The sequence below is a fragment of the Staurois parvus genome, unplaced genomic scaffold (assembly GCF_062004578.1).
Source record: "Staurois parvus isolate SC_StPar_1 unplaced genomic scaffold, SC_StPar_1.0 ptg000541l, whole genome shotgun sequence".
Taxonomy (NCBI): domain Eukaryota; kingdom Metazoa; phylum Chordata; class Amphibia; order Anura; family Ranidae; genus Staurois; species Staurois parvus.
This window is the reverse complement of record NW_028318337.1, coordinates 109621-135238: the sequence shown is the minus strand read 5'-3', so window position 1 is coordinate 135238 and position 25618 is coordinate 109621. Positions and strand designations below refer to the sequence as shown.

Genomic DNA, 25618 nt, shown 5'->3' with positions numbered 1-25618 from the left:
GAGGCTGCACTGATAGGCTGCACTGATAGGCAGCACGGATGGGCAGCACTGACTGGTGGCAATGATGTGGGGCACTGATGGGCATTTGTGGATGGCACTGCGGGACACTAGTGGGTGGCACTGGTGGCCACTGATCATCAGTGGCGATCTGTTTTCTGACAATTGCCGGTTCTCGGCAGTACTTTCCCCACACTGTGACAGCGAAAGTGCAGCCGAGAACCAGCATTTACCCGGTGATCTGCTGTTTCATTGAACACATCTGATCACGTGGTAAAAGGCTGCTGTGATTGGACGTTTACCACATCACGTGATCAGCTATGTCCATAGGGCACAGCGATCACGGAGATCGCCGGGTGCGCGCAGCTAGGGGTGCCAGAGGGCCACATTGTGGGAGGATGTCATATGCCGCCCTCCCAGAACTTGACAACTGTGCTGCAGCCGTCATTCGGCTATAGCACAGTTGGCAAGTGGTTAATATATGTAGTGCTACCCCCCTCCCAGGTTCTGCTTGATAATGCTTGTCCCCAGTGGTTGCCCTGACCTTGCAGGCCTCCCGACACCTCTGACACACTGGGTTTAGACATATTTCAACAGTATAGGATAATAAAGTGATTTTTTTGTAACACATCTATATTAGTTCTGTTCAAAAGAATAGACCACATGAATATTTGGTTTAGAATATACAATCCCAGTTAACACCTAAAAATAGAACACTGGTAAAATAGGAATAACCAGTAAGCAATGTTGAACAAAACGAGTCGTAAGCTTTCACTATTAAACTGCAACACCAGAAGTAAGAGAGGGAAGAAAAGGCTTGTTGACTCATCAGCTCCTTCTAGGTCACCAACTCCTCAATGGTGGATGCAGAGAATTATGTAAATATGTACTCCAATGTAAATAGATGTAAATATCCCAATTTGAGGAATAATGGCCTTATAAAAGAAGAGGTCCCTTTAACTAGAGATTGAGTCCTGTGATGTTTAAAGTTCCTGATATGGTGGTGTCTGTTGTGTTCTGCTAGCAATGGTGGAGCCCATAAACCGTAGTGAATACTGGTAATTCAGTGAAGTTAAACAGGTTGTGGTACTACGCAAAGGAAAGATCTCCTGATACTGAGATGTAAAGGTGTCTGCATTCAGTGTCTCTAGATTGATAGCATAGGTTGGGCATTCACCCACTCCCCAATCCCTTGGATAGCACAGCCGCCTAAGAACAAGAATTCTTACACAGGCTCCTGACTGCAGGGATGTGCAGATGCCGCCTGATGGCCTGTCAGCTCAGCACGCAGAGATGTCTGATGTGATCACAGTATAGCAATCAATGTCACTGCTGTGCTGAATGTGCAGAGTCCTGTAGCAGTCGGCAAGCAATCTGTCTCTGGAGAAGAATGGCAGTCCCCCTGTGTTCAGCTCTGAATCCCACACCAAGAGAGGGAGCCAGTCAGTGTCACTGAACACAGACAGTGTGAGTTCAGAGATGCACACACATGTGTGAATGAAAGCTTAGAGCAGGGGTCCTCAAACTATGGCACACGGGCCAAATCCAGCTCGCCAAAAATATTTACCTGGCCTGCCGGGCTGGCAGGAAAAAAAAAACAGGTGATGGCAAATAGCTAGGCTGCTCAGCCGTGAGGACCCAGCGAGCGGCAGCCTGGTGAAGATTCACCGCCTGATTTCAGGCTGAGGAGCAACAGGAGAGGACACCAGGCACAGTGCATTGCGGAGTCCAGTGCGTTGCAGTATACAGTGCATTTTAAATATTGTATTGTCTTTTCCTGGTTTTTTTTCTTCACTACAAATAAGATATGTGCAGTGTGCATAGGAATTCAAGCTATAGTCCGGCCCCCCAACAGTGTGAAGGTCAGTGAACTTGAGGACCCCTGCTTTAGAGAGTACTTCATCATAGTCCTAGACAGAGGTTCTTCCTGTAATTTAACCTAGAACAATCAACGTATCACATAATTTGTGCTACTGTCTTTGTGGACTTCTCCTTGTTCAAATATATCCCCAGGATTCCTGAAAAGGCATTGTTTCTCCTGGAAAAGTTGTATACTACAAAGATGGTGTGACTTTTTTTATTCTCCTGAGATAGGTTTCACATGTGAAACACATTATGCAAGTCTTCATCCACACAACCTCTATCAAGTATTTGAGACAACCACATCCAGGTTTAGACAAATAAGATCAGTAAAAGGTCTATCAAAATATTTACAATAGAAGGTGCTGCATTGTAAATTTTTTTGGGTATATTTGTATATACATTTTTATGGTTGCAATGAGAATATTATGATAATTTTTTTTTTCTGTATACAAAATAAAATCTGGAAATAATTTTGTTTCCTTAATTATGATTTGCTAATATACATTTTCCTACATTTCTTGGTATCATCAAATTTCCAGATTAAGTTGTAGGCTTCTATCTATGTATTGAACGGGGTGAAAAAGTTATTTTTACCTGTACCCGTACCCCCCTGGTAATTAACTTGATTTATTGAATGGCTTTTGTTTTGTAATTATCAGGTAATATATGGAGATTGAGTGTATGTTACCTAGCTTCACATATTTTTAATATTTTTGTGGTTGATGTCTATAGCATGTCTTTGTATTTTATTTACTAGTGATAGACTCCTCCACCACTTAAAATATAACGACGTGTACCTAAATCTGTAACTTTTTGTAACTTTTTGGTGGATCTTTGTGAAGTTGTAAGACTTGCTGTAGCAATTTAGCTCTAGTTTTGTTTTTTGGGGGGTTTGGGGTGGTTCTTTAATTTTATTACATTTGACTTGTAACATCTTTATTTTGTATGGTTGCAAATTTAGAAATATATTTGAACCTGAGGAGAAATGCATGTTAGTCTGCAAAACTAGACTGCTTTATTTTGTTTAAATACAAAAATAGATGCACTGTTCCTTTTAGTGCTTATAAAATGTGCAATAATTTACATCCCACAAATAAAGTGCATCAATGTAAAATCAATAAAAATAAAATTCAAAAATCAGAAAAGTTATGTAACAACACCCCAAAAAGTGCATAAGGGCTCGTTCACACTTGGCTGTTTTACCAACGCTTGCCAAACGCCCCTATAGCGTTTGGCAAGCGTTGGTCCGGCGTTTGTGGGGCGTTATTAACGCTCGGCAAACGCTCCGCAAACGCCGCATGCGCGGTTTAGTGGCGGTTGCTAGGCGTTTGCCGAGCGTTAATAACGCCCCACAAACGCCTATAATACAGTTTGAGTGGTGTTACCGCTCCGCAAACGCCCCGCAACCGCGCGGCACCATAGACGAGAATAGGAGGCTTCAAAGCCTCCTGACTCGACCAGAGGCGTCCGTTTTGCCGCGACGCAAACGCTCCCGTTAGAACAGCACCATGTGCTGTAATGTGCAGAATTGGCAGAGGCGTTTGGGAAGCGGTAAAAACGCTTACCAAACGCCTCTCTGCCGCCTGCACACAAGGCTAGTGTGAATGTAGCCTTAGTGAAAAGAAAACACTGTGATCCCAAAGGGAACACCTGGAGAATCACATGATTTGCAGTGTTTTTCATTTCAAAGCACCACTTTGGCCACTTCGAGCAGGAACTTTTTTTTTTTTTTTGGTACGTTATTTATTGATATATCAGAATAATTTATTTATTGGATTTTTTAATTGATTTTACATTGATGCACTTTTATTTGTGGTGTGTAAATTATTACACATTTTATGAGCACTTGAAAGGACAGTGCACCTATCTAAATATTTTGTATCCAGTATTCAGAATATTTAGAGTGCTTCTGTTCTTGGTTTAATTTTCTTAAAGTCATGGAATGCAGGATTTTTGGATTGACATAGTTTACTTTGTTGTCAATGCTGGTTCTAAATTTAAAACTGCTATTATAAAAGCTACATTCCAACTTTCTGTGGCCCTTGCATAATGTGAAGTTTGTCCTTGGATTTTCTGGACATACCAGCTGTACTGTGGTCAGTATGTTTTTAGATGAATTTTTGCATTTTGTCCCAACACAAAATGCATTCATCTACAACTAAAGGCTCTCTTATGAGAGTCTAAGTAAAATCCAAATATTATGTAATGTACAAACCTCATAAGGTAAAGTAGGAAAAAAACAAAACAAAAAAACTTTACTTTCACATGAGCCAAATCCTCCATTTCTGTATCTCACACACTTTTCCTCCATGACACTGCCACTCACCGTGGGCAACAGAAGCAGTGATGTCAAATGCATAAAGCAGTAGGCAGGGCTAGGTGTGGCCAGGTGCTGACTGACAAGAGGCAGACTTTTGAATCAGCTGCGATTCACACCTCCTGAAACTATTTTCCATTTCACTGTAGTGCAAGCAGGCAAAGTGCCTACATGAGAGCAGCAACTCTGTTCCGAATTCAGGAACAATGCTGCATAATTCCACACCATTACAGGAAGGTGAATGAGGATGACTTCACCTGCACTTAAAATGAAGTGTTGCGGTACATTTTTATTTTTGATGTGAAGCCATAGTTTTATTTTGAGTGAAAAACATTGATGATGCTTGTATATCATGTGCCTCATTTCAAACATAATTCCAGAAGTACAGCTTCCTTATGTTGTACCTTTTTAACTGCATGTCACTTTTCACGATAAAGCTGCCTTATTTTCTTTTCTTCAGCACTTTTCAGTGTTTTTTCCTTTGTTTTAGGGACGTGGTGGACTTGGTTCCATTTTCGTTTGGGCATCTGGAAATGGTGGTCTGCATTATGATGACTGTAATTGTGATGGCTACAGCAATAGTATATACACTCTGTCTGTTGGCAGCACCACTGAGAATGGAGAAATTCCATGGTATAGTGAGGCTTGCTCTTCCATACTCACTACTACATTTAGCAGTGGCAAAAAGAAAGAAAGGCAGATTGTAAGTATCTGTCATGATACTTGCATTCATCACAGCCACTACTCTAATGCACTCATGCCACTACCCTCTCCACGGATACATTTCACACATGCGCATCCTTAGTGTAGCACCCTCCTAGTTTAGCTAGGGGGAGCTAGACCCTAATGGTTACTTAGGAGCTGATTAGCAGCGCAGGTGAGATTGCCATAGGGGTCAAATTCTGATCAGGACTGAGAGAGACTATGCAGGTCAGCCCCTCTGGAATTTCCCTCTGCTCTGAGGCTTTTGTCGGAGGGCCATGGTGGCAGTGGGTGGATCAGAAGTGGTTGGTTGCACTTTTGAGGAACCTTCACCAATTCCCAACTTGGCATAAAAAGTGTAAGGGCCTGCTCTGTAGCAGGAATTTGTGGAGATAGAGAGGAGTGAGAAGCAGGAAGATGTGAAGCTGGAGGAAGAAGGCTCCCAGGAGGCCTAGTGGGATGGGGCCTGTCTGCGAGCCTGGAGCTGGAAAGGAGGAAAACTCACTGGACCCCTGAGAGAGGACCACCTGTGTAGCAGAGAAGGAGCAGCCCAGCTGTTAGGCCTGGTAGCTGCAGCCATTCCGCAAGTGGTGCAGGAGAGGATCTAAGTGAGTACACCTGCACCCCCTGGGTGGATGGGGGAAGGCGCACTCTGATGGGAAACCAGAGTAGCCCTCTGCTAGTGACTGTACACCTTACTTAAAGGAACAGGAGCTAGATCCCCTGTTTAGCAAGTGTCTCCAGATTGCTGGGTGAGGAGGAGTTCATCTGGTGTCTGGGGTAGTACAACTGAAGCAGCTCGTGAAGCTGTGATAGAGAAGGGAAGCTGTGAATAGTTCAGTTGTCTACAGATATTGGTTCCCTTGGGCATCGTATACACCCCTCACCTCAGTTTTATCCCCTAGATAAAATAATAAAACCAGCGCTCAAGGCCTGATTTCTGTCTTTGGGTGTAAGCCTGTGTGGAAAGTGCTGACTGACTGGCTATGCAGTACTATAGGGGAACCCAAGTTCATCAGCAATCCCGAAGGGGGTAGTGCTACATTAGGAATAGAAATTATAGAAAAGCTTTCAGGTCTAGAGCCACTGATTGGGGGTAATGCTCTGCAAGCTCCTGTGAAAAAAATGCACATTTTTTTCCTGCAAAAACATGTGCATTTATTTTTTCTTATAAAGGTGAACCTAGCCTTTAAAGTAAACAGGTTAATTATGTCCATGAACAGATACAGTGGGGCAAAAAAGTATTTAGTCAGCCACCAATTGTGCAAGTTCTCTCACTTAAAAAGATGAGAGAGGCCTGTAATTGGCATCATAGGTAGACCTCAACTATGAAAGACAAAATGAGAAAAAAAATCCAGAAAATCACATTGGCTGATTTGGAAAGAATCTATTTGCAAATTATGGTGGAAAATAAGTATTTTTCACCTACAAACAAGCAAGATTTCTGGCTCTCACAGACCTGTACCTTCTTCTTTAAGAGGCTCCTCTGTCCTGCACTCATTACCTACCTGTATCAATTGCACCTGTTTGAACTTGTTATCAGTATAAAAGACACCTGTCCACAACCTCAAACAGTCACACTCCAAACTCCACTATGGTGAAGACCATAGAGCTGTCGAAGGACACCAGAAACAAAATTGTAGACCTGCACCAGGCTGGGAAGACTGAATCTGCAATAGGCAAGCAGCTTGGTGTGAACAAATCAACTGTGGGAGCAATAATTAGAAAATGGAAGGCATACAATACCACTGATAATCTCCCTCGATCTGGGGCTCCATGCAAGATCTCACCCCGTGGGGTGAAAATGATCACAAGAACGGTGAGCAAAATCCCAGGACCACACGGGGGGACCTAGTGAATGACCTGCAGAGAGCTGGGAGCAACGTAACAAAGGCTACCATCAGTAACACACTACGCCGCCAGGGACTCAGATCCTGCAGTGTCGGACGTGTCCCCCTGCTTAAGCCAGTACATGTCCGGGCCCATCTGAAGTTTGCTAGAGAGCATTTGGATGATCCAGAAGAGGATTGGGAGAATGTCACATGGTCAGATGAAACCAAAATAGAACTGTTTGGTAGAAACACAACTCGTGTTTGGAGTAGAGAGAATGCTGAGTTGCATCCAAAGAACACCATACCTACTGTGAAGCATGGGGGTGGCAACATCATGCTTTGGGGCTGTTTCTCCGCAAAGGGACCAGGACGACTGATCCATGTACAGGACAGAATGAATGGGGCCATGTATCGTGAGATTTTGAGTGCAAACCTCCATCCATCAGCAGGGGCATTGAAGATGAAACGTGGCTGGGTCTTCCAACATGACAATGATCCCAAATATACCGCCCGGGCAACGGAGTGGCTTTGTAAGAAGCATTTCAAGGTCCTGGAGTGGCCTAGCCAGTCTCCAGATCTCAACCCCATAGAAAACCTTTGGAGGGAGTTGAAAGTCTGTGTTGCCCAGCGACATCCCCAAAACATCACTGCTCTAGAGGAGATCTGCATGGAGGAATGGGCCAACATACCAGCAACAGTGTGTGCCAACCTTGTGAAGACTTACAGGAAACGTTTGACCTCTGTCATTGCCAACAAAGGATATATAACAAAGTATTGAGATGAACTTTTGATATTGACCAAATACTTATTTTCCACCATAATTTGCAAATAAATTCTTTCCAAATCAGCCAATGTGATTGTCTGGATTTTTTTTCTCATTTTGTCTCTCATAGTTGAGGTCTACCTATGATGCCAATTACAGGCCTCTCTCATCTTTTTAAGTGGGAGAACTTGCACAAATGGTGGGTGACTAAATACTTTTTTGCCCCACTGTATGTAAAAACATTGAGGTTATGTGATCATACACTATATTACCAAAAGTATTGGGACACCCCTCCAAATAATTGGATTCAGGTGTTCCAATCGCCTCCATAGCCACAGGTGTATAAAATCAAGCACCTAGGCATGCAGACTGCTTCTACAAACATTTGTGAAAGGATGGGCAGTTCTCAGGAGCTCAGTGAATTCAAGCGTGGTACCGTGATAGGTTGTCACCTGTTCAATAAGTCAGTCCATGAAATTTCCTTGCTACTAAATATTCCACGGTCAACTGTTAGTGGTATTATAACAAAGTGGGAACAACTGCAACCGCCATGTAAAATGACAGAGCAAGGGCAGCGCATGCTGAAGTGCAGAAGTTGCCAACTGTCTGCAGAGTCAATAGCTAAAGACCTCCAAACTTCATGTGGCCTTCAGGTTAGCACAACAGTACATAGAGAGCTTCATGGAATGGGTTTCCATGGCCGAGCAGCTGCATCCAAGCCTTACATTACTAAGTGCAATGCAAAATGTCAGATGGAGTGGTGTAAAGCACGCCACCACTGGTCTGTAGAGCAGTGGAGACATGTTCCCTGGAGTGATGAATCACACTTCTCTGTCTGGCAATCCAATGGACTTGTCTGGGTTTAGCAGTTGCCAGAAGAATGGTACTTGCTTGACTGTGTTGTGTCAAGTGTAAAGTTTGGTGGAGGGGGATTATGGTGTGGGATTGTTTTCTAGGGGTTGGGCTTGGCCCCTTAGTTCGGTGAAAGGACCTCTTAAGGTGTAAGCATACCAAGACATTTTGGACAATTTCATGCTCACAACTTTGTGGGAACAGTTTGGAGGATGGCCCCTTCCTGTTCCAACATGACTGCACACCAGTGCACAAAGCAAGGTCCATGAAGACATGGATAAGCAAGTTTGGGGTGGAGGAACTTGACTGGCCTGCATAGAGTTGTGACCTCAACCCGATAGAACACCTTTGGGATGAATTAGAGCAGAGACTGCAAGCCAGGCCTTCTTGTCCGACATCAGTGCCTGACCTCACAAATGCGCTTCTGGAAGAATGGTCAAACATTTCTATAGACACACTCCTAAACCTTGTGGATAACCTTCCTTGCAGAGTAACAGCGTTTATAGCTGCAAAAGGTGGGCCAACTCCATATTGAACCCTACAGACTAAGACTAAAGGTCATGTGTGTGTAAAGGCAGGCGTCCCAATACTTTTGGTAACCTAGTGTATGTTTAAACCAAGGTGGCATAGCATGAAGCAATACTTTCCACCACACTAAGTGTAATTTTGTTGTCTGCAGTGGCAGTTTATGTAGGAAAAAAATGGTACTAAACTTGTGTTAATGCCTAGAACTATAAAGAATGAATGATACCAGTCTTATCAAGATTTACACTTCCCAACTTTTTCAGCCTACCACTGACCTGCGCAACCAGTGCACTGAACACCACACAGGAACATCAGCATCTGCACCTTTAGCTGCTGGGATAATTGCCCTTGCACTGGAAGCAAAGTAAGAATTACAGTCCAAAAAGGTGAAAATAATGACTTAAAGGAAATCCAGTGACTCATTTGTGATTCTTACACAGTCCTGCCCTCTCTTGGAGGGATGTCCAGCACATTGTGGTGAGAGCATCAAGTCCTGCAAATCTGATTGTCGATGACTGGAAGGTAAATGGAGTTGGGAGAAAAGGTGAGTAAAGGAATCCTGTCTCACTGCACTATGCATGGGAATCTTTTCATTATGTTTTTATTTAAAACACCCTCCTTTTGAACATATACAAAGAAACTAGTGTCACTTAAAGAAAAGGTGCTTAAGGGCCTTAGGTAAAGTGCTCTGGCAGACCCTACAAATTATTTATATCTTGTGAGGGTCAAGTAGCATTATGAGATATTGGAGTTTGCCAAAATGCTTACCTTGCTCTCTATAAGTTGGGGTCTTCATGTCTTGCACAAATTTGTTCAGAAGTGCCAGGGGGGTGCTTTTTCCAAAGGACAAAGAATTATGGTGCATACACCTCACAACAGAAAAAACAGGCTGTGTGTTACCTTGTTTCATGGTAATGCATGGTAAAGTGTGTGTTTGTACCACAACTCATATTTGTGAAGCCAGCCTTAACTCACAAGACATAGCTCTGTTCTTGGGGACCCATACTCATAGTGGCCACCATAACTATGACTGTCCTGTAAGAAAGAATTTTGTTGTGGTATGCATGCCTTCTTAAAGGAGGATGTGTTGCTCCGTGTGTGAATGCACAGTAAAAATTGTTGGATTGGGGCTAAGAGCAAGTATCTTTTCCAAAGAACTGAGAATTGTAGATTCAGTTAGGGTTTACATCTGCTTTAAAGAATAAGTTCAGCTTTCTGAACATGTTACTTCCATATTTAGGGTGTAACATGTTAAGCATCAGACCCCTCTCACCCCGAGCCCCCCTTCCTTGAAGCAGCGAGCTGGGGATCTTCTTCCTGTACTCGCTACCGCAATGACACCCTTTTGTCATTGATTCACAGATCCCTGTGAGTCCATGAACTAGAAGTACCAACATCCTTTGAGGCTGTCGGCTTGTATTTCTCAATTAACTACCACAGTGCTGTTGAGCTCTGTGGTAGTTACTGATTCTTCCTGTCACTGTAAAACTGCCTGCCAGTACATTGACAGATTACACTGACAGCCTACAGGAGATCTGCATTGCACCAGTGGTCTGATCGCTGGTGCAATGCTTTCCAGGCTCCTAAAACAAAAAATAGGAAATGCACATTTTTTTACCTGCAAAAAAAGTGCATTTTATTTTTTTATTTATTTTTTTTCATTAAAAGGTAAACTTCTCTTTTAAAGCTGAAGCCTACTTCCTCCCCACAGCACTGATTTCACAAATATACAGATAAAATACAAATATGAAAGCTGTTTTACCTGCCAAAGGATTTGTATTTCTGTTCATCCAGTTATGAGATTTGCACAACTATGTCACACAGAACTGTCCTGCTATGCAAGTAAGGAAACCTGATCTTTTTATTCTGCAGTTTCACTTCTACTTACAGCCCTGACTGGAAGTGAAAGGAAAGTAGCAGGTGCATGATCTTGTCTCTCTCTTTCAGCTCTCTCCTCTTATTAGCATGTTTCTTATGCTGCAATACACATGATTGGCCTTTTGTGTCATTCTTCCCTGTACAGTATTGTTTGCATTTAAAATACATTGAAAGTGGTACTAAACTTAGATAAAGACCCCACTGGACCTTTATTGGATAAAATGCTATGTGGTTTTTAGTGGGAATGCACAGTGAATATTACTGGATCATGGCTAAGAGCAAGATCATCTTTTTCAAAGAACTGAGACTGGTACATACACCTCATGATATGAGTTGTCTTTATATTAATGTTACATTTATAATATACCACTGAGGAGGTCACTAAGGTCTTCTCAGAAGCCCGCCTCACCACTTGCCCCCTTGACCCTGTCCCCACACAACTCCTCCGGTCACCCTCCTCCTCCATCCTACGCTCCCTCACCCACATCTTCAATCTCTCCCTCTCTACTGGCGCATTCCCCTCTCCCCTTGAGCGCTTTGTCTACAATCGCCTAAGCTCCCACCTGACTGACAACAACCTCCTCGATCCACTACAGTCTGGCTTCCGTCCCCTACACTCCACCGAAACCGCCCTACTCAAAATCACTAATGACCTGCTAACCACCAAAGCTAATGGCCACTACTCAGTCCTCCTACTCCTCGACCTTTCCGCGGCCTTCGACACAGTTGACCACCCCCTCCTCCTTAATAAACTACACTCCCTTGGCATCAGAGATTCCGCTCTCTCCTGGCTCTCCTCCTATCTATCCCAACGCTCCTTCAGCGTTCCCTAGAACGCTACCACCTCCCCCTCTCTCCCCCTCTCTGTTGGGGTCCCCCAAGGCTCTGTCCTCGGACCCCTTCTCTTCTCCATCTACACCTCCTCCCTCGGCAAACTTATACACTACCACGGCTTCAACTATCACCTCTACGCCGATGACATGCAAATTTACCTCTCCACTCCTCACCTCATCCCTTCAGTCTCCGCCCGTATCACCCGCCTACTGAACGACATATCAGACTGGATGCCGCTCCATTTCCTCAAACTGAACCTTTCCAAAATCGAGCTCTTAGTTTTCCCCCCAGCCCGTGCCCCCCCCATCCTCTCCATCACGACCAACAACGCCACAATCGGTCCCACCCCGCAAGCCAAAGTCCTAGGTGTCACTCTAGACTCAAACCTGTCCTTCCAACCCCATGTCCAATCGTTGGCAAACTCATGCAGGCTCCACCTCCGCAACATCTCCAAAATACATACGTTCCTAACTCCAGACACTACTAAACAACTCATTCACTCCCTTATTATCTCACGCCTGGACTACTGCAACTCCCTTCTCACCGGCCTACCCCAACACAGGCTATCGCCACTTCAGTCTATCCTGAACTCTGCGGCCAGACTCATCCACCTTACCAACCGCTTCGCTTCTGCCACCCCCCTCTGTCATTCCCTCCACTGGCTTCCGATTGCCCAACGCATTTAATTCAAAATACTAACGCTGACATACAAAGCCATTCATAACGCTGCCTCTAACTACTTCACCGACCTGATACCCAAATACCACCCAACCCGTACTCTTCGCTCCTCACAAGACCTCCTACTTTCTAGCTCCCTGGTCTCCTCCTCCCACGCCCTACTGCAAGACTTCTCCAGGACTTCCCCCATCCTCTGGAACTCACTACCCCAATCCATCAGACTGTCACCTACCCTCCTCACCTTTTAGGTTTCACCCTGAAAACCCATCTCTTCAGGGAAGCCTACCCCACCCTCATTTTACAGCCGATCTCCTCCCGTCCTGCTACCACTCCATCCCCCACAGCAACTTCCTCCTGTACCACTATCCCCTCCCTCCTAGATTGTAAGCTCGAAAGAGCAGGGCCCTTGAACCCCTCGTGTACTGTTTTGTTACTGTATTGTCTCATGTTCTGTCCTCCACTATAATGTACAGCGCTGGGCAAACCTTTTGGCGCTATATAAATACTGTATAATAATAATAGTATAAGCGCATTAATGCGACTGACTTCAGCTGATACACAGTGATGAAATAAATCCATCTACATACGCTGTACCTGTTTATCAGTAGCCCTATGTCCTCCACATCCTTCCAAAGTAAACAGTTTAGATGGTATTTCTCAGAGCTGAGTGTAATCTGAGGTCTTAGTGTAGAGAATAGACACATCCCCTTTTAAATAGTCTTCTAAGGAACCATGCACATCTGAGGCTGTCAATCACCTGGTGTGTCCTAGAGGGGAGGGCTGGACTGTCCCGAAGCATTGCTTGGTGTCTGAGGAACAAATGTCAGACGTTACTCTTGCAGATTGCAGAGAGAGGAGAGAGCAGAGAGGATTCGCACTAGGTGCTATGGACTGAGGCATATACTTCATTTTTCATTTACATGATTTACAATCACCTAAATGCTGTGTAAATTGTAGCAGGGTTTCATTATATTTCCCTTTATATCTGTCTGGAGATCAACTTTAACTTGTGATGCCAGCAATGCATATGTGTGTTCGAAAGCCATTGCATTATAGATGCCACTTAAGCAAGAATGAGAATAAAATAAGACCAAGTAAAATAGAGCATACAGCATGTGGACAATTGTTGTCTGAGAAAATAAATTATTCTTCAGAATTGGGCTGTATGTCTGTTTGTTTTTTTTCTCTAGTGAGTCATCATTATGGTTATGGGCTTTTGGATGCTGGAAAACTGGTGGATCTTGCCCAGAAGTGGGAAATGACGCATCCTCAGAGAAGATGTGGGGTCAACATTGTGAACAGCCCTCAGTGAGTATTCACTTAATTTGATATTTTTTATCTAGCACTGTGAATTGATGAAATAATATTGTGTTTTATCATGTGGTCCTTGTCTAAAATTGCCTAATGGTGACTTATTTATTTACCATTCCTCTACCATTTGTGCTTTCTAGCTATATCAATGTAAAGGGATTGATTGTAAAGGTTGTTTGCTGGGTTTGCTTTTTTTTTTTTTTTAAAGGTCACACACTAGGCTGCATGGATAATTGCTTCCCTGTCTGTTCCATGTGGTGTGCTGGGGTGCCATTTAAAACGAATATCAACACCGGTTGAGTATTACCATGTTTGGCGTTAACACATGGTGAAGCGTCCGCTTTTTTCCTAATACCATAACTTACAGGTGTAACACCAGCACCATTCTTTCCTATAGGGACCTGTACTCCTAATGGCCACCGTATGTTTAGCTCTCCTGTAACAAAGAATTTGGCCATGGTATGTATGCGTGTGCACTTAAGAGGACGCAGCAGGACCTTTTTTGGATAAAATTCTGCGTTTGAATACACAGTGAATATCACTGGATCGAGGCTAAGAGCCAGAGCATCTTTTCCAAAGAACTGATAATTGTACATACACCTCATGATCTGAGGTGCTTTTATATTAATGTTACATTTTTGATAATGGGCTTGCTATAAAGTAAACAGGAATTAAACCATACATTTACATTCTTGGTATCCTTTGGGTTAAATATTCAGTGTGTTTTTTGGTCTGTTGCCAATAAGGCCCGTTTTTTTTCCAGGTAAACTGCACAAAAGGTATACTCTTTTGCACCTTCCTAGATCACCTGCTCTTGTATTTTCCTATTCCTCCATAATTTATGTGGAGGTACAGTGTGAGACATCACATTTAAAAGGTAGACCGTTAAACTCAAACCTCCCTCAGCCACCTGAAACCGGTAAACTAGTCCTATCTTCGTTAGTGAAATGTCAGGGGGACAAACAATGTAGCAAGAAATAAACATATAAACTAAACTCGAGCTGCACGATAGTGATTTAATGTGTAGATTAACCATTAGGACTCATTTACACTTGCAGCTGGGCGGTGGCTATAAAAACAGGCAGTCAAGCCATGTTTTTATAGCCCTCTGACTGCCCCTCTTAACCACCCCCCCACCCCCCAGAGAAATTTCTTGCACATGGTAAAATCTACATTTTTTTTCTTTTTAGTCTATAATCATTTTTTTTTTTTTCTACAGAGGCCCTGTAGAATAAAAAATGATAGTTTAGTTTGGTGCATGATTTTTGTGCAACTATTTAGCAAATGTATATTTTAAGGAAAAAAAAAACATCACTTTTGGTACACAAACACAATCCCTGTTTTTGTGCAAAAGAAAGGTGAGGTTTTAGTAAAGTAAAGTGATACAAAATATGTCAGGCGTGAAAACTGTGTATGCCCACTAAATGGTGAAAAATTATCATACACAAATCGATAGGTGGAGCTTTTACAACTCATCAATTTAAAGTAAACTATAAATAATGCCCCTGGACTATGGCTTTCGCTCTGACTTTTGCAGCAATATGCAAAATGCATGGCGCAATTGCAGTTTACATACACGTGTGCATCCTATACCTGTGTTTGCATTTGTGTGTGCAGGGTGATGTGGTTTCATTTTAATTTTTTTTTCTTAACCACTTCCAGTCCTTAGGATGTACTCGTATGTCCTTGTGTGGAAGCAGTTGTACCAGGATCATGGCTACAGGTGGAGCCAATAACCCTGGTATCAAAATTTGCAACTGGTGATGGGCTTTCCTGTAAGAGTGATCCAAACAGCTCTACAGCCATCTAATCACTTTTACAGTGCACGGAAGGGGCCCCCTTCTTCTGCTGTTCCCGGCCTCTCCTGTTCCACTGGGGAAAAACAAGGTTGGGTCAGCTACAGACAGAGGTTGTAGTAGAGCAAATAGATACCAAATATGTCAGTTTCACACACAGCAGAGAAGATCAGGGAACAGATGTTCCCCAATCTCCTCCTCCTCTCACCATCCTAAAGTCACTAGTTGTGGTCCTGGACTTCCAAGAGGAGTGGGAGAGCCTGGGAACTGCAAAGAGTGAAAGAAGAGGAGACAAGTTCAGGACTGCTAATTCAGCCGTGAGCTTGTTTTAAACCCTTCAGACTCTGGTCGCACATACTATGTCCAGGGAGACAAACAAGCTAAAGTTGAACTATACTCACCTGGGTTTCAGCGATATGATGTCCTGAAGCTCCCCAGCAGCCGCTGACATCTTTGACCTTTCACCCGGGTGCCAAACATTGGGTGGAGATTTTCAAAGGGACAGCAAGGGCTGCTGCTAGTGTAAGCTTCGCCTTAGACTCAAAGCTGAAATTTTGTTTAGCTAGTTTTCAATTCCAGATGATTAAGACTACAGGTATGGTCAGTATTTATCACTATCAGACAACCCACCTTGAAAAATGCTGTGCAGTCATTGCTGGAGTGCGTACATGTAGATAGAAACCACCAGTTTGGAGAAGCAGCCATAATGGGAGCTCAGAGCCATGGATATTCCCTGTGTATATTTTAATGAAGAGGTCTTTGCTCTCATGTGTGCAAAATGATGCTCTTATACTATGAATGACCACCGATCAGCTTAGCCAAAAGGTCAGGTGCTGATGCACCTGTCCAAAATGAAGGGTCACATACTGCAATTTAGTTGTATAATTCTAGATTTTTGTGCAGATATTTGCTCCAGTCTTTCAGTGTTTAGCATGAGTAGCAAATTCCCAAGTCCTTAACAAATATTGTAAACCTCCCAGCAAAGGCGTGACCATTTATTTACAGTAAGCCTCACCAATACTCTGATCCAAACAAATATATACTGAGACTTATTAAAAAACAAATCTAGGGCACATATACTTTACAAGAAACCTCTAACAACACCCTGTGAATCTCTTGCTGCTATGTTCAGTGGCAGCAGTTTCAGAAATGAAAACCTGTTTAAAACTTTTAATACACCAGTAAAGGGGATCACCATTTTTGTTGACAGTTTAAAATCATGTTTGTATATAAAGTTTCATAGGCAGTTTCGCCTCCTCTGAGAAAAGCAAGCTACATCTTATGTACACCTTTCTATCTATTAAAATTTTCTCTACTAGCAAGATTATTCAGCTGTTGCAGAGCCGCTGGAACTCCTTTGCAATATTTGGATTGGACAGAGCTCAGCATAGCTGTGGGGTCTGTACTTGAAACCCTCTGTAAGGAAGATGCGGGGCCAGCCTGTAATGTACAGTGTGGCAAAAAAGTATTTAGTCAGCCATCAATTGTGCAAGTTCTCCCACTTAAAAAGATGAGAGAGGCCTGTAATTGGCATCATAGGTAGACCTCAACTATGAGAGACAAAATGAGAAAAAAAATCCAGACAATCACAATGGCTGATTTGGAAAGAATGTATTTGCAAATTATGGTGGAAAATAAGTATTTGGTCAATATCAAAAGTTTATCTCAATACTTTGTTATATATCCTTTGTTGGCAATGACAGAGGTCAAACGTTTCCTGTAAGTATTCACAAGGTTGGCCCACAGTGTTGCTGGTATGTTGGCCCATTCCTCCATGCAGATCTCCTCTAGAGCAGTGATGTTTTGGGGATGTCGCTGGGCAACATGGCCTTTCAACTCCCTCCAAAGGTTTTCTATGGGGTTGAGATCTGGAGACTGGCTAGGCCACTCCAGGACCTTGAAATGCTTCTTTCGAAGCCACTCCTTCGTTGCCCGGGCGGTATGTTTGGGATCATTGTCATGTTGGAAGACCCAGCCACATTTCATCTTCAATGCCCTTGCTGATGGATGGAGGTTTGCACTCAAAATCTCACGATACATGGCCCCATTCATTCTGTCCTGTACATGGATCAGTCGTCCTGGTCCCTTTGCGGAGAAACAGCCCCAAAGCATGATGTTGCCACCCCCATGCTTCACAGTAGGTATGGTGTTCTTTGGATGCAACTCAGCATTCTCTCTCCTCCAAACACGACGAGTTGTGTTTCTACCAAACAGTTCTATTTTGGTTTCATCTGACCATATGACATTCTCCCAATCCTCTTCTGGATCATCCAAATGCTCTCTAGCAAACTTCAGACGGGCCCGGGGAATGTACTGGCTTAAGCAGGGGGATACGTCTGGCACTGCAGGATCTGAGTCCCTGGCGGTGTAATGTGTTACTGATGGTAGCCTTTCTTACGTTGGTCCCAGCTATCTGCAGGTCATTCACTAGGTCCCCCCCGTGTGGTCCTGGGATTTTTGCTCACCATTCTTGTGATCATTTTGACCCCACGGGGTGAGATCTTGCGTGGAGCCCCAGATCGAGGGAGATAATCAGTGGTCTTGTATGTCTTCCATTTTCTAATTATTGCTCCCACAGTTGATTTGTTCACACCAAGCTGCTTGCCTATTGCAGATTCAGTCTTCCCAGCCTGGTGCAGGTCTACAATTTTGTTTCTGGTGTCCTTCGACAGCTCTTTGATCTTCACCATAGTGGAGTTTGGAGTGTGACTGTTTGAGGTTGTGGACAGGTGTCTTTTATACTGATAACAAGTTCAAACAGGTGCCATTGATACAGGTAATGAGTGCAGGACAGAGGAGCCTCTTAAAGAAGAAGGTACTGGTCTGTGAGAGCCAGAAATCTTGCTTGTTTGTAGGTGACCAAATACTTATTTTCCACCATAATTTGCAAATAGATTCTTTCCAAATCAGCCAATGTGATTGTCTGGATTTTATTTCTCATTTTGTCTCTCATAGTTGAGGTCTATCTATGATGCCAATTACAGGCCTCTCATCTTTTTAGGTGGGAGAACTTGCACAATTGGTGGCTGACTAAATACTTTTTTGCCCCACTGTATCTGTGAGCACTGGACACTGCGTAAGGTGCAACTATGGTACAACTTGTGGAGTCAGCCCCAGGCTGCTTTACAGGCCCAAAGTTGTGCTGCCGCCCACTGGTGGAAGCCTGTCCTTGCAAACCCCTGTGGGGGTTTGTCCCCTGGAGGTCTGCAGCCTGTCTGGTGGTATGCACATGATTTGGGGGGGGTCATATGTTTGAGTTGCAACACTTTAAATTGTATTAGAGAAACTCAATTGGAACACTGCGGTAAACATTTAATGGATTTTTCACACTGATTGTGTATGATGGAAGACAGGGAGCTGACATGCTAATATCAGTGCATCACACTTTTTTCTTTATCTTTTTTTTTTTTTTTTAAAGAAATGTCATTTATGACCTTTCAGTAGAGTTCTATTCACTGCAGCTGTAGTGGTTCTGCATGCATTACTTTTTTTCAGTGCACACTACTGGAACACTGTGGTGTGCACGAACACCACAGGAAACATGACATTCAGCCTTGTCTATGCATAGCCCCAATGTACCACATCTTGTGTGAACAAGCTCAAATTGCAGTACACCTTTTCTTGGTGCTGCAGCACGTTAGCGTGGATGCTGTTTGTGTAAGTTGCAACAAGCGCTTACTAGCACGGTCAGCACCTTTTGTAAAAGCTAAATCAAACTCTCAGGCAGTAGTCCTGCCCTCCACAAGTTTTGAGACGTGTTACTGTGTGCGCACACTTTCTCTGCCAGAGCTTCAGCTGGCTCCCTGCAAGGTCAACACCCCCACTTTCAGACTCTGCGGTCCAGGAGCCAAAAGACTTTCCATATTTGCATGAGAGTCTGGGACTTAAAGTTGAACTTCACTTTCTCAATCAACAGTGATTATTTTGAATCTTTATACTGCTAGCATTAGTAAATAGGTAGAAAAGTATATAATATTTACTTGTTTTAAACTTTTTTTTTGTACATTTCTTCAGTTACTTCCCAGTTTCCATGCCTAGGCAAATGATGTCACACATCCCAGGAGTCTTCAGGAGGGGAGGAGGGGCTTTCTCAGATAGGCACTCCCTCCTGACTGCATGTCTGAGCTAAGAGCAGATGGATTTCAGAAAGTAAATACTACATGAATATTCTGCTCTTACTCTAGATGGCCATGGCCAGAAATGCTAGGGGGATTGTTTTTATAAGTGATTTCTCAGCAAAATAAAGCATGGTGACATGGATGGGTGTGTTTGCTTTGAATAATAAACATAAATTAAATAGAGCTTTTGGTTTGTGGTGCTCAAATACAGTGTAGTTCTGCTTTAATGTTGTTCTCCTTTGAAGCAGTTTCATATGTCCAATTTCACTCCAGATTGTTGCAACTCGGCATTCTGGCTATGTGGGACAAGAGGGTGCAATCCAAGCTTGCCCTGGCATAGTGGGTCACAGGTTTGCTGTGGAATTAGGGGAATATCCTTCCTCTAAATGGTTTGGAAAGTACTCACGATGGATGTCTGCCTGTTGGGCTGGGAGGTATCTTGAGTACCCTCTCGGTGCAGGGAACTTGGGTCATCGGAGAAGGTTCACTCTGGTCAGTATTCTAGAGCTCCAGGGGAGTGCCATAGCAGTGGCTCACATCAACCATCAGGGAGGCACCAGAATTTTTGTCACTCAGATAGAAGTTCATGTTCCAGTCCCATCCCCCATGTACATCCCATGCGTGAAAAAATGGCAGTTGTGCTTCCTCAGTTGTCAATGACTGGACTCTGGAAAATGGTCTCTTCATTCCAGTGTGATTAAAGAACTCTGTTGGACATGGACCAACTGGTTTCCATAACCAACTTTGGAAGTTTGTTTTCAGATCCTGGAATCCTCTGCCTTTCTCCCTCTGAATCTACTTCCTTACTTACTCTGCAGCATCAGAATAGGAGAGTATTCTGGTAATTTTCATCCCAATGAACTTGCCCAGGAGGGGTCCTCAGACCTCATTAGGCTCCTGGCAGACTCCCCATCTGTCCTACCCAATTGAACAGATCTTCTGTCCCAGGGACTGGTTTGCCACTCTGCTTCTGTTGCTGGCTTTAAAGGTTTGGGTATTGAAGCCCAGGTCCTTAGACACAGGTGCTTTTTGAATTTGGTCAACCCTATGCTCTTGAAAACTAGATTGACTGCTTACAAAGTCTACCGTCTAACTTGGAAACTGTATTTCTCTTAGTGTGAAACAATGAAAAAGAACTGTTAAAGCTAAGATCTGACCCTTGATGGTACTCGAGGCAAAACAGAGATCCAAACCATATTAGAGAAAAGACAGGATTCATCCCACAGGGAATTTGAGACCACTTGCCTCTCAGTTCTTAGTGAAGGCCTTTGTAGAGGGTGTTGCTCACATTATTCCTCCTGTACATTCCCCAGGGACTCCATGGGATCTCAACCTGGTTATGATGGCTCTTTGAAGAACACCCTTTGAACCTAGTAGGGAAATTCCTTTGTCTATTCTTATGTGCAAGGTTGTCTTTCTCATCACCCTCACTTCTGCAAAGTGAGTTTCCAATGGCGATTTGTTCTTGTTATCTTAACCAGGACATTTTTCTACCTTCTCTCTGTCCTCCTTCTAAACAACCTAAGGAGATTTCTTTCCATTGTCTGGATGTGCTAGGTGCTGTTTATCTCTCAGCTACAGCTCGTTTCGACAGTCTGACTCTGTCGTTCTTGAAAGCTTCTATAAGAGACAGCCTGCTTCTTGTTCCACTATTGGTAGGTGGATTCATAAGCTCATTACTCAAGCTAATAACCTCAAGGTCAAGTTTCCCACTTTTTCACTAGATCAGTTAGTGCTTCATGAGCTTGTCAGCATCTATTTATCAGATTTGCAATGCTGCCACCTAGTCTTCTGTCCACACGTTCATTAGGTTTTACCAGGTTGATGTTCAAGCCTCAGCTGATGCTAGCTTCTCTCATAAGGTTCTTCAGGCTGCTCTGTAGAATCCTTTTAGTTAACCTGTTGCTTTTGGTTAGCCTGTTGGCTTTTGTTTACTGTTTTGCCCACCGACCGCCCAGTTGGACTGCTTTTGGACATCCCAATGTATCTGAATAATTTCATCCTGTGTACCGTAATGTATCATTAGGAAAAAAAGGTACATTATAGCGCACCGGTCCCTCCTCTCTATTATCCATTCATTCTAATGGGGTGAGAGGGGTTATACTTGGCTTGCTTTGGCTGTGTTCAAGCTCCTAAAGGCAACAGCATAGCTAAATGTACCTGAATTACTTCATCTTGTGTACCATAATGCAATCCAATGCAAAGAAAGGGATTTTATGGCAAGTCAAAAACATTTTTCTCTCCTCAGGGTTTCTTTTAAATAGTGCTTCAGTTTTTCTCTTTTTGCATCTCCTACAGGAAACTGTCTTCTGGGCTTATTATAAGCAGAAACATCAGTGCCTGCGTTGGATCTCCTAACTATATCCTGTCCCTAGAACATATCCAGGTCCAAATCTCCCTTAGTTATACACGGAGAGGTGATCTTGAAATTTTCCTCACCAGTCCGATGGGCACACGTTCTGTTCTGGTATCTCTGAGGTGAGATCATGTTTTTAAGAACGGTGTTAATATAGTTGAAGGTCCTTAATGTTTGATTGTCTTCACAGACCATATGACATGAACAGTGCGGGTTACAGAAAATGGAATTTTATGACAACCCACAGCTGGGATGAGAACCCACAGGGTACATGGACCCTAGAGCTAGTGAACAAAGGAAACTTCTGGAACAATGGTATGTTCATTGGCTCTTTTTTAAAAATAATAAACTGTTTGTTTAGTGAACATTTGTAATCACTATATGGATATTTATGGCATATTCTTGTTTAAGAATGTGGTTTTCAATAGGCACCTAAATTGGTAGTAAACAGTGCTAAAAAAAAAAAAAAAAAAAGCCACCCCCCCTCTTCCCCCCAGGCTCAGGTCATAATACTACCACTATGACAGACTTGCCTAAAATACTGGTCCCTCACTACTGACAGGGAATCCATCCTCACCCCATCTTCTTTCTGGGTTTGTGGGCTCCGGCCATTTGATTGGCCATGCCATAATTACATAATTCCTGCACATGCACGCAGGAATCACGACCGTGGCACAACTCACCTCTCTCAATGGACACATGCATCGGAGATGTCACCGGCTGCTACACATTACAATATATCCTTAACTGTGCACATTTAGAAGATAGTCACTGTACCTACAGGTAAGCCTTATAGGCTTACCTGTAGGTACAAGTTAAAAAGCGGAGTTTACTAACACTTTAAGATCCTATATTCTTTGAGGATTTGGGGAGAGACCGGCAAGTGTGAGAGAGATTCTATTTTAAGCTATAAACTTTTACTTTTCTACGTGTGAAACCATTTTTCTCCCCTATGTTTGCATAATATTAGATTACCCTCAAGAACCAAGCTGCTTAAAGCCGTATTAAACCCAAAAACGAAAATGTAACATGTTGCAGGTTACCAATCCTTAGATGTGGTGGCCACATTCATTTTTTTTTTTCTCCTTTTCTTTTTTTCGCCTGGTGATCCAATCAGTGACACACTTTTCTCTTAGGGTGTCTGCATTCTGGATGAAGTAGTAAAGCAAACACCTTTGGACAGCAGCATTGTCAGTCTGGGGAGAGAGTGGTGTTAGTTGAAGTTCAGTTTCAGTTTGTTAGTGAAGTCCATCTAAATCTGCTAGTCTAACAATATAAAAGCAGTTACAGAAAAACAGCTATTTTCCTTTTGGTGTAAGAGGCTGTTCACACAGCAATGGGCAGGTGCCGCACACTAAACCACAGTGGTTTAGTGTGCGGCAGTTGTCCGTTTCTGCTACAGTGAGCCTGAGGTAAAGGTCAGTGTGACAGTGCGTTTCAGTGCATGACACAGCTCCCTTTTTGTTTTCTTTCCTTTTTTTTTTTTTTTGTATGAACTTTATTTTGAAGTTCGCAAAAGTGACACATCAAGCATATTGCTGTCCAGCATTGCACTGCTGTACAGTAACATGTGATTCTGTACAGTGTGCTGTGATTAAAAAGCAGCATGTGTGCATTTTATCACCGCTCACTGCACCACACCTCTGGGGTGCATTGCAGTGTGAATATGACACATTAAACAATTGTGGTCTGCGTGTCCTAGTGGTGACCTGCATTTGTCCAGTGTGGTAAAACACAGGTCATCGCACTATGTATGTACAGGGGACCTAAAGGTTTAACAGAAATTAATAAAAGCTGACCATTTTAAGCACCCATGCCAGTGGTAAATGGTTTGTCTTAACCTTTTAACTGCCACTTTGTCTGGACAGCTTGATTGGTAAAGAAAGTTGAAAAATAAGATGTACTGGCTGGTTCACCAGGTGAAAATAAAGGAAAGAAAGCCTACGAAGGAAAACTAATGCAGCCACCACATCTAAGAATTGGTGAGTTGCAATTTAATGAATTCTTGTTTTTGGGTTTAATACAGCTTTAAGGACTGTTGTGATAACATGTCAACCAAGGAGGAAGTAAATTGTTTGCTGGGAATATGCTGAATCTCAAAGGGGAAGCTGTGTATAACTTCAGTCTTCCAATTGTGTACAAGCTAATATTCACTTTTTAAAATATATTATTACTGAGTACAGTCAGCAATTATCATATCAGCTTATTCACAAAGTTAAGTGAATAACTTGCAAACTGAACATTCTGTACTCTTTTAGTTGGTCAATTCCATAGACTTTCATTGGTAGAAGTAGCAGTGAAGCACTATTGTGTAGAACTGCAAACTATGATGTAGAATATGGATCTGTAATGGCCAAAATATGCCACCTCCATATTCATACATGATTCAAACTATTCATAGAATAAAGTATTAACACACGTTTGATGAATAATTTCCATAAGTTGTACTGTATACCTAAACAATAATGTAAAAAAAAACTATACATTTCCTTTAGGGATAATTTTTTTAATAGAACTTCAGCTTCTTGGTTGGCTTTTAAGTTTTCAGACGCTGAATTGCTGTGTTCTGCAACCATCATTACAGTAAAGGTTGCATAAAACAGCACTGGGGTTTCATATGTAGCATGTACCTTCTATAGCACTGTCATTTGTCCAGGGCTCAGCAGTAGGGTATCGCTGCGTTGGTTTTATCACTCCCTTCATATTTAAATATTGTTTGTTACTGCATAATTAATTTTTCTGTTTAAGCCGTTAAATATTTACTTTCATTAACATGCAATCTACTGTTATGTTATGTGTGCTTTTATATATTTAAGGATTCTTAAACAGTTTCACGCTAATTCTTTATGGCACTGATGAAAATGTAATGGCTAGAAAAATATCTGAGCCTGTGTTGCGGGACTGTGTGACTCGTGACCTCAATGGAACATGTCTGGGTAAGTGTTTGTTTTTTGTTTTTTTTGTTTTTTACACTCATTTCTTGGGTGTTAAATAAACAACTCAGGTTGAAATGCTCATTTATAATCCAGAACGGTCTCCTGAAGTGCTTTTCTCTAACCCGAAAAACTGAGGACATCTTGTAGAAATACAACTTTATTATTAATTCAAATAGTTTTATTAGCCAAATACAGTAAGTGGCACTGTGTTTTAGTACAGGAAACGTAGAGTTGGGTTGAATTTTTCTCCTCCGTTCAGGAGAAGAGTTGTATTTTTATAAAGTAATACTTGGCTTCCGTTGATTGGCCAATTTGGAAAAATTGGGCAGATGACACCATGCTTTCAACCTCGGCCAATCAGAGTAAAGCCTTATATTAATTTTCCAGCTTTGCCCAAACAAACTATTTAAAGCAATAATAAAGCTGGGATTCTCCTTTCAATGATGCCCTGCATTCACTGTATAACTGATCAATCAGAGATGACTGCCCAGTCCACAGAGGATGTGAATAGGATCCTGCAGTATTCTAGGGTCTGAAGAGTTCGAAAAGCGTATTAAAAAAAAAAAAAACAGCAAAAAAATTTTCCCTATTTCGGGAACCTTCAGAGGTGAAAAAAGCTAGGACTGTTGGTGGGGGTATGGATGGGAGTCTGGAACCCTAATTTGGGCTTTAAATACCTTAATGTGCAATCAGTTTATATAAATTATATTTTTAACCCTTTCACTACTACCGATGTAAAGAATACAGAGGCACAGAATCGCTTAGTAACTAAGCCTTAGTTGACCAGGTCAGTATGCCTTCTGTCAGCTGCATTCCCCCTTCTGCTTAAGTGACCATAAACTTATGGCAGAACTGTCTCC

The 25618-nt window shown here is 42.6% G+C and overlaps 1 protein-coding gene across 1 annotated transcript in view; it reads left to right on the top strand.

Moving 5' to 3' along the window:
• PCSK4 (proprotein convertase subtilisin/kexin type 4) overlaps nt 1–25618 on the top strand; it is a 113954-nt gene that overhangs the window by 80959 nt on the left and 7377 nt on the right. The window contains 7 exon segments of the mRNA XM_089690732.1: nt 4668–4880; nt 9115–9215; nt 9292–9395; nt 13432–13549; nt 21765–21944; nt 22013–22137; nt 24639–24758. Coding sequence (XP_089546858.1) covers nt 4668–4880; nt 9115–9215; nt 9292–9395; nt 13432–13549; nt 21765–21944; nt 22013–22137; nt 24639–24758 — 961 coding nt within the window.